Source organism: Salminus brasiliensis, chromosome 21, assembly GCF_030463535.1.
Source record: "Salminus brasiliensis chromosome 21, fSalBra1.hap2, whole genome shotgun sequence".
In the NCBI taxonomy this organism is placed as follows: domain Eukaryota; kingdom Metazoa; phylum Chordata; class Actinopteri; order Characiformes; family Bryconidae; genus Salminus; species Salminus brasiliensis.
The window spans coordinates 292,377-304,852 of record NC_132898.1 but is presented as its reverse complement, the minus strand read 5'-3'; the positions used below and the strand labels follow the sequence as shown (position 1 = coordinate 304,852).

At 45.3% G+C, this 12,476-nt stretch overlaps 1 protein-coding gene across 3 annotated transcripts in view; it reads left to right on the top strand.

The window, feature by feature from the left end:
- LOC140543438 (nck-associated protein 5-like) overlaps nucleotides 1–11,380 on the top strand; it is a 63,478-nt gene extending 52,098 nt beyond the window's left edge. For all 3 annotated transcript variants that reach the window (XM_072666562.1, XM_072666564.1, XM_072666565.1), the window contains 5 exons: nucleotides 92–227; nucleotides 324–402; nucleotides 2,616–2,897; nucleotides 5,513–5,655; nucleotides 9,187–11,380. In XM_072666562.1, coding sequence (XP_072522663.1) covers nucleotides 92–227; nucleotides 324–402; nucleotides 2,616–2,897; nucleotides 5,513–5,655; nucleotides 9,187–9,447 — 901 coding nt within the window. In that variant the 3' untranslated portion in view covers nucleotides 9,448–11,380. The remainder of the gene's footprint in view (nucleotides 1–91; nucleotides 228–323; nucleotides 403–2,615; nucleotides 2,898–5,512; nucleotides 5,656–9,186) is intronic.
- Nucleotides 11,381–12,476: the final 1,096 nt, after the last annotated feature.

Here is a 12,476-nt window from a genome sequence, read left to right as displayed (position 1 = left end):
CAGCTCTCTCTCTGAGAAATGGGGGAAGGCAGCCTGGCTCTGCTGTACAGACATATGTAAAAACACTGAATTCTTGTCTGTTTTCTGAAAGGGTGGATGAGAGAGGAGCTCCGGGTTTCGGAATAGTCCACAGACGTCTTTCCTTTGACTCCAAGAGGTCCCGTCCTGTTTTCGGCCACCAGCAAAACAACATCAGTCACACCCGGAGCCGAGAGGAGATGGATAAAGTAAATTTTCTTTGAGTGCGTTTTAACTTAATCCAGCGATGCGCTCCAGCAGACTGACAATGTTTTATACACCGCTGTCTTCTCCGCCTCCCTTAGGGTTCAGACATGGTCAGCCGCGATGAAATCACATCTGATGAGAGCCTGGCGGAGTCTATCAGCTCACAGCACTTCACTGGTGAGATCCTAATTAAGTCTCCTTCCTCGGAAAGCCTTGTTTTGTTTTTTTTCAGCCGTGGTCGCATGGCAGGACTATAACCTTTGCCTGAGAACTCATCACACATGGCATTCTTTGCTAGTTTCTGACACAAATTGTAATTGCGTCTTCACCTGATTGATCTGGTCCCTGAGGGTGTAAAGGTCCCCTGAGAGGCGCTGTGTATGCTGCGGCGGAGCAGCTCTGTGCTGATGTTGTGGAGCCTGTCACTTAATTTACACTTCAGGAGGCCTAGGAGCCAATATGTGCACAAACCTTCTGGAGCAAAAAAGAGTCAGTAATTTGTTACGTGGACGTGGATAAAAGAGGCACAGTGTGAAATCTGATGCATATCGCTGCCAATGTCCAATCACGGAGCGGTGTACCAGCCGGGGAAGAGTGTGTAGAGTTTGCGGAGTGTGTCCTCACTGTTGTAACGAAGCCTAATGACTCTTAAATGGCTGCTCTGTACCACCATTCTGACGTGTAGTTTATTAATGGTTATTAATAAGGGCATGAGCTGCTTATAGAACATTTATAATCAGCTACAGCACATAAACCAAAATGGCAACTGTGATGTAGCCAAACACTGAGCCCAAATTCATATGGAGGTATGGATAGACAGGCAGACAAGCAGACAGACAGAGGGATGGGTGGATTACTAATGGATAGACAGGACTGCTGGATAAGCCAACATTCAGTTAGGTGGATGGATGGATGGATGGATGAATGGATGAACAGATAGATGGATGGATGAACAGATAGATGAATGGATGGATGGATAGACAGGCAGATGGATGGATGGATGGATGGATGGATGGATGGATGAACAGATAGATGGATGGATGAACAGATGGATGGATGGATGAACAGATAGATGAATGGATGGATGGATGAACAGATAGATGGATAGATGGATGAACAGATGGATGGATGGATGGATGAACAGATAGATGGATGGATGAACAGATAGATGGATGGATGGATGAACAGATGGATGGATGGATGAACAGATAGATGGATGGATGAACAGATAGATGGATGGATGGATGAACAGATAGATGGATGGATGGATGAACAGATAGATGGATAGATGGATGAACAGATGGATGGATGGATGAACAGATAGATGGATGGATGAACAGATAGATGGATGGATGGATGAACAGATAGATGGATGGATGGATGAACAGATAGATGGATAGATGGATGAACAGATAGATGGATGGATGAACAGATAGATGGATGGATGAACAGATAGATGGATGGATGGATGAACAGATAGATGAATGGATGGATGGATGAACAGATAGATGGATAGATGGATGAACAGATGGATGGATGGATGAACAGATAGATGGATGGATGAACAGATAGATGGATAGATGGATGAACAGATAGACGGATGGATGGATGGATGAACAGGCTGAAAGACAGAGGGATGGATGGATTATGGAAGGATAAACAGGGTGACTGATTAGCTGGATGAGCCAACATTCAGTTAGGTGGATGGATGATGTATGAACAGATAGATTGATGGATCAATGAGCCCACATTCATATGAATGGATGGATGGATGGACACACAGAGAAACAGAGAGATAGATGAATGGGTAGATGGATGAGCTCACATTCATTTAGAAGACTGTGAAGATGTGTAATAATATTGGACCCCTCTTCAGTGCTGCATAGAATCATCTCTACAAGGTTTCTCACCAGTCTGAACCCTTTTTAAGAGTGTAGTCTAGCAGCATGTGTGCGCACGCAGTTTGGAGACGGAGCTTTGTAGGGAATAGATTAGCTTCAGCTAACATCCACTAAAATCGATGAGTACACCTTTAAAGGGAGCCTTTATATATAATTACACTCGGTGGCGAAAGGCCTGGAGTACACCTGGAACCTTATCGTTATTACACTCTGGTCTGGGACCCAGACTCTGTAAACGGGCTGCTGTTCAGGGTTGGGTGTATTTGTCTACAGTTTGTTAAAGTGAGACAGAAGGCCACTCAGCCTGCGTGATCAGAGGACAGTATTAAACAGACCCTCCTTCAATACTGCACAGAACTACTATACCGTTTCCTGTAGAGCATAGGTGTGTGCATGAGTACTCGCTACTCCAGACCTCTGTCACAGACATCTTAGTGGAGGTTGTTGAGAATGGGTCTGATCCTCTCTCCTGTCCCTTCACTCCTCCAGGCTCTGGCTCTTCCATGCGCACTCTCGACAGCGGTATCGGCACGTTCCCCCTGCCAGACTACGCCAGCAGTGCAGCGGGGAAAGGCATTCCGAAGCCCCAGGGAGATCACGGCTTCTGTGCTTCTCAGGGAAAACCGGGAGCCCTGCTGAAGGCTCCGCGCAAAGCCCGCACTCTGGAGAGGGAGCTCTCATCTTTAGACGAAGTGAACCCCTGTGTTCTCTACGGTTCTCCTCTGGAGGCCAAGGGACCGGCCATGCATCTCTCCAGCACCATCCATGAAGGTGTTCTGCTTCACATGTGTTTCAGGCCCTTTTTAAAATGTGAAGAATTCCATTTCATAGAAAAGTGAACTTTCCCCACGTTTCTGACATTAAAACCAGTCTCTCTCTCTCCAACACGTCCACTCCACCCCCAGTCTGTACCGCTAATGTACAGATACTGATACAGATACAAATAGGGCTGTCGTTCAGCTCCACCCATTCAGCCTACAGTAGTTCAGCTCCACCCATTCAGCCTACAGTAGTTCAGCTCCACCCATTCAGCCTACAGCAGTTCAGCTCCACCCATTCAGCCTACAGCAGTTCAGCTCCACCCATTCAGCCTACAGCAGATCAGCTCTGCACACCCACACACTGAAGTTAAAAGGATAGTGTCCACTGGTTGTAGTTAAACCTCTGGGTGTTCAGTCTAAACTGGAAGAACTGAACCGAAGTGTTAATTAAGATTTTGTTGATATTTTGAGACTAAAAATATTCAACGTATTTATGAACAAAATATAAAGGCAGTGCTGTTGTTTGGATGTAGTGATATAATCTGTGATGTGCACTGAATCTCAGCCTGAGCTGTTCAAACACTCCATATACCCTCAGAGTTCACTCTCCATGAGAACCTGAGCTTGTTCTATCAGTGATTTCCCCCCTCGTCCCCCGAGCACTCATACTGTATAGACCTGTCAGAGACGCTCTGTGAGGACGCAGTGTTGAAAATCCCACTCAGGGAGACAATAACAGGTTTAAGAGGAGAGCTCGGGCCGGCTGGAAGCCTCTCTCCTGCACAGTTACTCATTCATACTTTATGATTCTTTAAATGAAATAATGAATTGATCACACGCTCGTATTTCAGTACAACTCTGCTACCCATTCATTAACCCAGAGAGTGTTTTGACACCATTGATTACTCGAAGACTGTAATCAAAGGATCATTAAAAGCTGCAGAGCCTGCTTCATTATGCCACTGCCAATGAAATCAGTGCGTTTTGTAAATGAAGAGTGTTTCTGCTTTCTTTCTCCTTCAGCTGAAAACAATAATCCATGCAGAGCGCTGATTACACCTTTCAGTACACACACATCTGACGTATAACCCGATCACGCCCAATCAGTCAATCAACTTTAGCGTTCACTCAGACGTACCCTGAGGGTGGCCCTCATTTCCAGTGTAGCCCAGTTTGCAAATACAGAATACTGTGAAACTTAATCAGCTTTAATAAAAACAGTGAACATGATAAAGCACAATAAAGTCTTTTAATTGAGTTAGATTGGAATACAGTACCATACTTTCACTATAGTACAGTTTCAGCTCTTTAATTGAGTTAGATTGGGATACAGTACCATACTTTCACTATAGTACAGTTTCAGCTCTTTAATTGAGTTAGATTGAGATACAGTACCATACTTTCACTATAGTACAGTTTCAGCTCTTTAATTGAGTTAGATTGAGATACAGTACCATACTTTCACTATAGTACAGTTTCAGCTCTTTAATTGAGTTAGATTGGGATACAGTACCATACTTTCACTATAGTACAGTTTCAGCTCTTTAATTGAGTTAGATTGAGATACAGTACCATACTTTCACTATAGTACAGTTTCAGCTCTTTAATTGAGTTAGATTGAGATACAGTACCATACTTTCACTATAGTACAGTTTCAGCTCTTTAACTGAGTTAGATTGGGATACAGTACCATACTTTCACTATAGTACAGTTTCAGCTCTTTAATTGAGTTAGATTGGGATACAGTACCATACTTTCACTGTAGTACAGTTTCAGCTCTTTTAATTGAGTTAGATTGGGATACAGTACCATACTTTCACTATAGTACAGTTTCAGCTCTTTAATTGAGTTAGATTGGGATACAGTACCATACTTTCACTATAGTACAGTTTCAGCTCTTTAATTGAGTTAGATTGGGATACAGTACCATACTTTCACTATAGTACAGTTTCAGCTCTTTAATTGAGTTAGATTGGGATACAGTACCATACTTTCACTATAGTACAGTTTCAGCTCTTTAATTGAGTTAGATTGGGATACAGTACCATACTTTCACTATAGTACAGTTTCAGCTCTTTAACTGAGTTAGATTGTGATACAGTACCATACTTTCACTATAGTACAGTTTCAGCTCTTTTAATTGAGTTAGATTGGGATACAGTACCATACTTTCACTATAGTACAGTTTCAGCTCTTTAATTGAGTTAGATTGGGGTACAGTACCATACTTTCACTATAGTACAGTTTCAGCTCTTTAATTGAGTTAGATTGGGGTACAGTACCATACTTTCACTATAGTACAGTTTCAGCTCTTTAATTGAGTTAGATTGGGGTACAGTACCATACTTTCACTATAGTACAGTTTCAGCTCTTTAATTGAGTTAGACTGGGATACAGTACCATACTTTCACTATAGTACAGTTTCAGCTCTTTAATTGAGTTAGATTGGGGTACAGTACCATACTTTCACTATAGTACAGTTTCAGCTCTTTAATTGAGTTAGACTGGGATACAGTACTTTCACTATATGAGTTCTGCATCATTAGGCCCTTGTTGATGTACAGTGGCTGTAGCTGTACCCTATGGCGTGTTTTTCTCACACAGCCGTTTTTTGTGTTTTTACAGACATAGATGCCTATGGAGCACATTTGCAGACGCCACCCACCAAGAACTGGACTTTCCCCAACCTGAGAGGGTCAGCGGGTCCTGCAGATGTGTACCAGCAGGAAGACATGGAGCCTCCCAGCCAGGGAACTCCATCAAGAAGGGTGAGTAAAACAACCAGCACTGTGTCTGTCTGTCCCTAGGTTTTCAGATATTCAGCCCCTGAATCAATATTCAGTCATAAGTTGATTTGCTTTCATCTTCTTCCATGTAAATTAAAGTATCAGGTATTCTGGTGTTGTGGTTCATTTAGAAAGTAATTAAGACACCTCTCAAATTTCACATTTTCAGCTCTGACTGTTCTAGCAGTTTCACTACCACAGCTTTCTCCAGCTTGACTCTAGGACTGGGCATGGGCCATTCTTATTTTTTTTTAAGGGTAACCCAGTGCCCCCTAGTTGGCACATATGGCTGCATATATACATTGTTAATTAAAGACATAATGCAGCATTTGTTTAATTAATCTGTCTGCTGAAGCTGAAGCCGTGGTTAATAATTTTGACTGTAGTTCAAGAGAATAGAAAGATCTCAACACATAAAACACTTCAACTCAGATTTCAGGCAAACTTCTGTAAATATTACATGACTTTACCCTTTTAGGAGAGGTTCATCAGGGGGACGTCTGTAATCAAATTTTTACACGCCTCCACAGTGATAAAACTCTCGCGCTGCAATAGAATGACCACAGGGGGCTCCAGAGTTGACTCTGACATCGGGAGATCAGCTCATCTTTTAAACAAATGACAAAAAGCTAAGCAGATCCAGACAAGCCCAAACTACAGCTCAGCTCCAGACTTCTACTGTTTTATTAATGGGATTTTTAAGAATTGGAGCCAGTTGGCAGTTGCTGAGCTAAGTGATTTGAGTTGAGAGGTTTTTCAGAGCGGAAATGAATCAGAATTGTTGTCCACCATAATCGGCCACTTTCAAGGGACGTTATTGTTAACTCCTTCTTAAAGTCCCTTTCAGCCGCGGCGCGTCCATTGTGATTCAAAACACCTCGTGGAGCGGCTCGTCTAAAGACGGCGCTAATGGCAGCCTTACTCTGAAACTATGAAGGTCACTTCATACAAAGTACAATCAGCAGTTCTTGACTCCGTGTCTCTCCCACTCGCCAGAGCAGATATGCGCTCTCTTTTATGCACGGCAAGCCGCTGAAAGCCCCGCTCAGCATACATTATTTAAAGGAGCCCTACAGTGAAAGGACATTGGGGTCCTTGATCATTCCCCACAGAGAAAAGTGTCCAGTGATACGGCCTCCTTACAGAAGAACCGGAGTCTCAGCAGACTCAGCAACACTCAAACAGGGTACTTCAGGGGTTCTTCAGTGAAGACAGTAGAACCAGGACAACTCAAAGAACCAGGGGGCAGGTTTGGGCATGAGTGCTCGTTGTAAAATCCATGACTCGAAAACAACCTGTCTGAGAACGGGTCTGAGAAGTGCTACATACATGCTTAGAGTGTAGGTATGTGCAGAAGTGCTCTAGAACTCAGAGTGGAAAAAGGGTTCTTCATGGGTTCTTCACTAAAGGGAGTGGCTCTACATAGAACCATGACAACAGTTGGTGCTGGCTGAGACCTTTTCCCTCTTTGCTGCAGTAACAGTCTTTACTCTTCTGGAAGGATTGACTCTAGATGCTGGAGTTCTGCCACTCCCTCAAATATCCTCAAATATAAAGTACTGGATGGAGCTCCTCCACCATCATTCCAGAGAACACAGTTCCTCCACTGCTCCACAGCTCCTCAATGCTGGGGGGCTTTATACCCCTCTACTAGCCCACGCCTGGCATTAGGCAGCATGGTGAGGGTCATGTGATCACAGCTGCTACAGAGAGTCCTATTCTATTGGTCAGTGCTTTTCTGTGTGTCAGCATTGGGAGCACTTTGCGTCTGAAGATTTAGGCAGATGGAATAGTTTTCCATAACTTTGAATAATAATTCTTCGAATGTAAGAAACTGCATGGAGTTGAGGAGACTACAGCGGCTTATTTTACAGCAGATATTTTACTATTTAAATTTTATCACATGAAACCACCTCAGTCACTTCTTCTGTCTGGAACTTTAAAAGTTACGCTCTCGGCTCTCCATCAGCAAAATAAGGGTTTCTCTTTTAACTGAATGAGTCATAAGATGCTCCTGTCAAAGACAGACAGCACTGTTAGCCGCCGACACGACGCATTTATTCATTATATTCCCGATAAAGAAACGCCAGCCCACCCTCAGCAGGATGTTTACAGAATGCTCTCATTGTGAGGGTCTATAAAAGCACTGACCTCTCTGTCACCCAAAGCTGAAAGACTTTAGCATGGAGGCTTACACACACAAACACACACACACACACACACACGTGTCTTTTTCACCAAGGGGTTAGCGGCTTTGCGGAGAGCATAATGCTGGCGGCCTGAGCTCCTCTCTCTCCGGCGCCGCTGCAGAATTTATCACACAATCCCTCCTTTTTCTTTTCCGGAGTCAGATGAGCAGATGGTGAGAGGAGAGGGGTGTAGGACGCGGCACTGTGGGCCATCTGAGCCTAAATACTGATGATTAACCTACCCCTTTTCCTGAGCTGGTCAGCAGTTGCCGTGGCAACTGTCAGAAAGAGAGTAGGTACACCTGATGGACAATCTTTAGTGTCAGATGGTTCCCAGCAAATGGGCTCAGTTTTGCGAACGAAGGGTGAAAAATTCTTCCACCTTTCACCAACCGGCGTGACATGCTCCCACCGCTGTTAGAGCCCCCTGAATAAATTCTTCATATGAGATCCACAAATACACACACACACACACACACACACACACACACACACACACACAGACAGCCTGTTTATAATCTCTACAGAAAAGCACTGACCAATAGAATAGGACTCTCCAAGGCAGCTGTAGTGACATGACCCATACTGCCTAATGCCAGGCGTGGGCTAGAGGTGTATAAAGCCCCCCAGCATTGAGGAGCTGTGGAGCAGTGGAAGAGCTGTGTTCTCTGGAGTGATGGTGGAGGAGCTCCATCCAGTACTTTTGGGATCAGAACCTGAACCTGATAATTCTGCTTTTGTGGGACTGAGTGCAATCAAATCCGCCACACAGCAATGTTCCAACACCTAGTAAGGCCGTCTGAGAAGGGTAGGGGCTGTTACTGTAACAGTCGGGTGGACAAATGTTCTATTCATTCTCTTGATGAGATTGCGAGCGACTTTTGGGCTTTTAGGGTCGGTTTCCTGGGCTACAGTTTCCTTCCAGTGGAGAACCCTCAGCCCCAAAGCTTTCTAGACCAGGAATAGGCTTAGACCCAGTCCTGGAATCTGGTCTATAGGGTAGTCTAATAGGTGCTTCAGCTGAAGGGTGCGTTGTCTCCAAACCAGTGATATCATTAAACACTCTAAAAATAAAAGTGCTACAAAAGGTTTTTTGAGCAATGCCATAGAAGAACCACATTTGGTTCCAGAGAAACCTTTAATTGTCAAAGAAGCTTCATACTGACTTCTTTAAAGGTTCTTCACAAGTGGTTCTTCTATGGCATCCTAAGAACCCATTTGGACGTTTTGGTCGTGGCCAGTCCCCTTCATGATGTGATGACTGATGTTCTAGAGCTGGAACCTTCAGCTGGTCCTTTAACACCTTCTCTCCTGTTCTCTCCAGAGTCTGAACAAAGGTGTCCCTCAGGCTCCTCATGAAGCTGACCCCAGAAACCTCCCCCTGCCGCCACAGATGGGCATGAGCCGACAGCGCAAGGGTCGGACCCACGGCGGTCCTGAGATGCCCAAGGAAGGTGGCCTGGAACTGGTGAAGGAGCGGCCAGATGACATCCTGTCCCCCAGTCGCCCCCAAGCCTTGGAAACCCCAGAGTCCCTCAGCGACTCTCTCTACGACAGTCTGTCCTCCTGCGGCAGTCAGGGATGAAGGAAACATCTGACCAAAGTCAGCTAACGTCTGACCCATGCAGAACGTTTACCTTTTAGTCTGTAATGGTTCCGTATCCAAACACAGGAGATGATCCTCGACGTTCTGATTTCAGTTATTAGTTATTAGGGAGCCTCGAATAACGCTAAAAGCACACCAGATGATTCCCGAGAGGTGAAGGACAGAACTCTGGGATGACAGAAGCTGCCTAGCCCCTTTGTTCCCCAGCTGGACGCTCCATTATTTACTTTCAGACCTTACCCCCCCCCCCCGACACCCCGCCACTCCCCCAAAATACCTCTCATGAGTTGTTCCTGGACTTAACCAACCTGAAATTCCTACTGCAAGGATCTCCTCAGGATGACTGATGGACAGTGACTATAAAAAGCAACACAAGAACACACACACACACACACACACACACACACACACACACACAGATTTCACTGTTTAAAAAGACACACAGAGAAAATGCATGGCCTCGTCACACTGCTGGGAACCCTCTCGTCCTGGAGCTTCGGTTCTGCTCAGTCTGAGGACTGAACCCTGAGCTAACGTTCGGGGCAGAGAGGTGGTTCTGGTCAGGTTTTTCAGTCTGAGGTGGCTCCAAACAGCCACAGGTCACACAGTAACATCTGAATTCGGAAGTGGTGATTGGTTGGGAGCATCGTGAGTGAAGGAAATCTCAGCTTGTCCCGTCTGGGAGAAGCAGGCCTGTGTTGGAAATTGCTTCTCTTCCCCAAGCGGTCCAGCGGCTCCACCTTCTTGCTCGCCCCTTCCGTGCTTTTATCCCAGGCCGCTGTGGACCACAGGTTTGGGAAGATTAGGTGAAAGGAGTTCAGCCACTAGAGAGCGCTAGTTACATTACATTACTCACATGTTTGTACGTCATGCTGAGCGTGAGGGGATCGGTCCTAGCCATGAGCCAATACAGTAATTACTAATCACCACAATCACCTGACCTTCATTCCAGCCTACAGCGTTACCATACTGAGAAGCGCACTACCGCTGCAGAAGCAACACACACACGCCTGTTAGTCAGTCCTGAATCAGGGGATTCCGGTCTTAATGAGAAACAGGTCTCTACAGGTTTCCTTTAGACTGTGGCTCTTCAGGCCAGATGGTAGAACCTGTAGGGTTCTCAATAGCATATTGCCTATAAAAGGACAGGATTTCCCAGCGGAGCGCTTGTGTCCTCTACACTAATCAGATCAGGTCCCTCACTTTAGTAAATTCTCTTCAGATTCATTTCACAAACGGATTCAGTGAATTTAGTAAAAAAAATCAACTACGATGTTCAACTACATGAACGTAGTTATTTAAATGAATATATATTTTATTTTCTTCAGAAAGATGAGTGAAACTCCTCTGTAGTAAAGTTTAAGGGGCGTGAACAGTAATGTCCGAATGAACAATCCAGCAGATTTTATTCAACTAAAAGTGAAGAAATATTTATTTAAGTCAATAAAACTTTTTTTCATCTGATTTACAAACCGGTTCTAAACACAGTGTGTTGAGGATCACAGCTTCACTATGTTCTTGCGGATCAGCTCATGTCTGATCCATCCCTTCACTGACGGAGAACCACAAACCCTCTGAACCAGAGCAGCTCGGTTCCGCTCCGCTCTGTGAGACGCCAGCCTCAGCGAGTGTAGGAGGTGAGGAACGTGAGCTGACGGTCAGGTTCGCAGCGGTCACACTTTCTAAACCCTGATAAAACAGCAGAAACTCACGGTCACTTAAGTATTATTGTAGCACTGGGGGCGGAGCTACCCGCTTCCTTCATTTCCCTTCATGGAACATAGGGCGGGATGTTGATCCTCTTTCTGAGGTTTGGAGTTGGAATCCAGCACGGCCCCGACCTGAATGATGGGGGGATTTTGCGCTGATTAAAGCGGATCAGTGCAGTGGGCTCAGCCTGTGTTTATAAAACTGACCCTGAATCCTGACGGATGCTGTTGGTTGTAACGTTGGTCTTACTGGATGAGACGTTACACTTTATTTGGATGGGACACTAGATACTCTGTAGATACTTTTAATTACATTTAATTACATTTAGATACTTACCTATTAAAGGAAGCTTCATTTCCCCAAACCCTTAACCTGGTCCTAAACCTAAACCTTAACCCAAACAGAACCCTTAACTCGTACCCTAACCCTAATCCTAGTAAGTCCTAACCCTAATCCTAACATAACATTAACTGTGGTTCTAATCCTAACCATTACAAACCCTGAAACTAATCCCACCTAAACCTGTTTACACCCCTAATTTAGGAATGAAACCCTGGTGCTATTCCTAATCCTCACTACCCTGCTGCCACTACTGTCACACTGTTATCTTAACCCTTACCTGGGTCCTAATCCTAACACTGGTCTTAATCCTAACACTGATGAGCTCGGTTAGTAGGGGATCTGTAGGGAGTATGAAGTGCTGTCTGCTCGGCGGGACCTTCACTGTGACCGATTTACAGCACAGTGAGCTGCTGTGTCACTCCACCCACTACCCACCGCCCACCACCCGACCGGCTGCAGGACGCAGCACAGCTCCAACCTGGTCACTGACATGGGCGCTGCTCGGGCCATCTGCGGTGGACGGGCCGGTGTGTGTTTTATTATTTGTAGCTGTGGGTTTCCCGAGGTGGGAGTGTTTACAGTCCGAGTCCTGGAGCACGGCTGAGCAACACTGTGTTGATCTGAACAGTGGCTGTGCTGAACAGTGGGCTCTACAGCAGAGCGCTGATGTTCCTCCAGAGAGGAGCGAGTAGAGCTGGAGGACATCCCGCCCCTCCTCTGCTTACAGTCCTCAGTGAATAGGTGTGAGTCTGTGATTAGCTTTTTTCCACCCCCTCATGAGAAGAGCCGATGCAGGACTTCCCTGTCTGTTCCAGTGATTCGGTTCTTCTCTGCAGTTTTACGATAAGAAGCTCTCAGTCTCCAGACGTTCACGCTGAGACCGTGCTCCTCTTCTTCCTGCTCAGATATAGAAGATATCAACCAATGCAGAGAGAAATCTGAGATTCAGGCTGTTC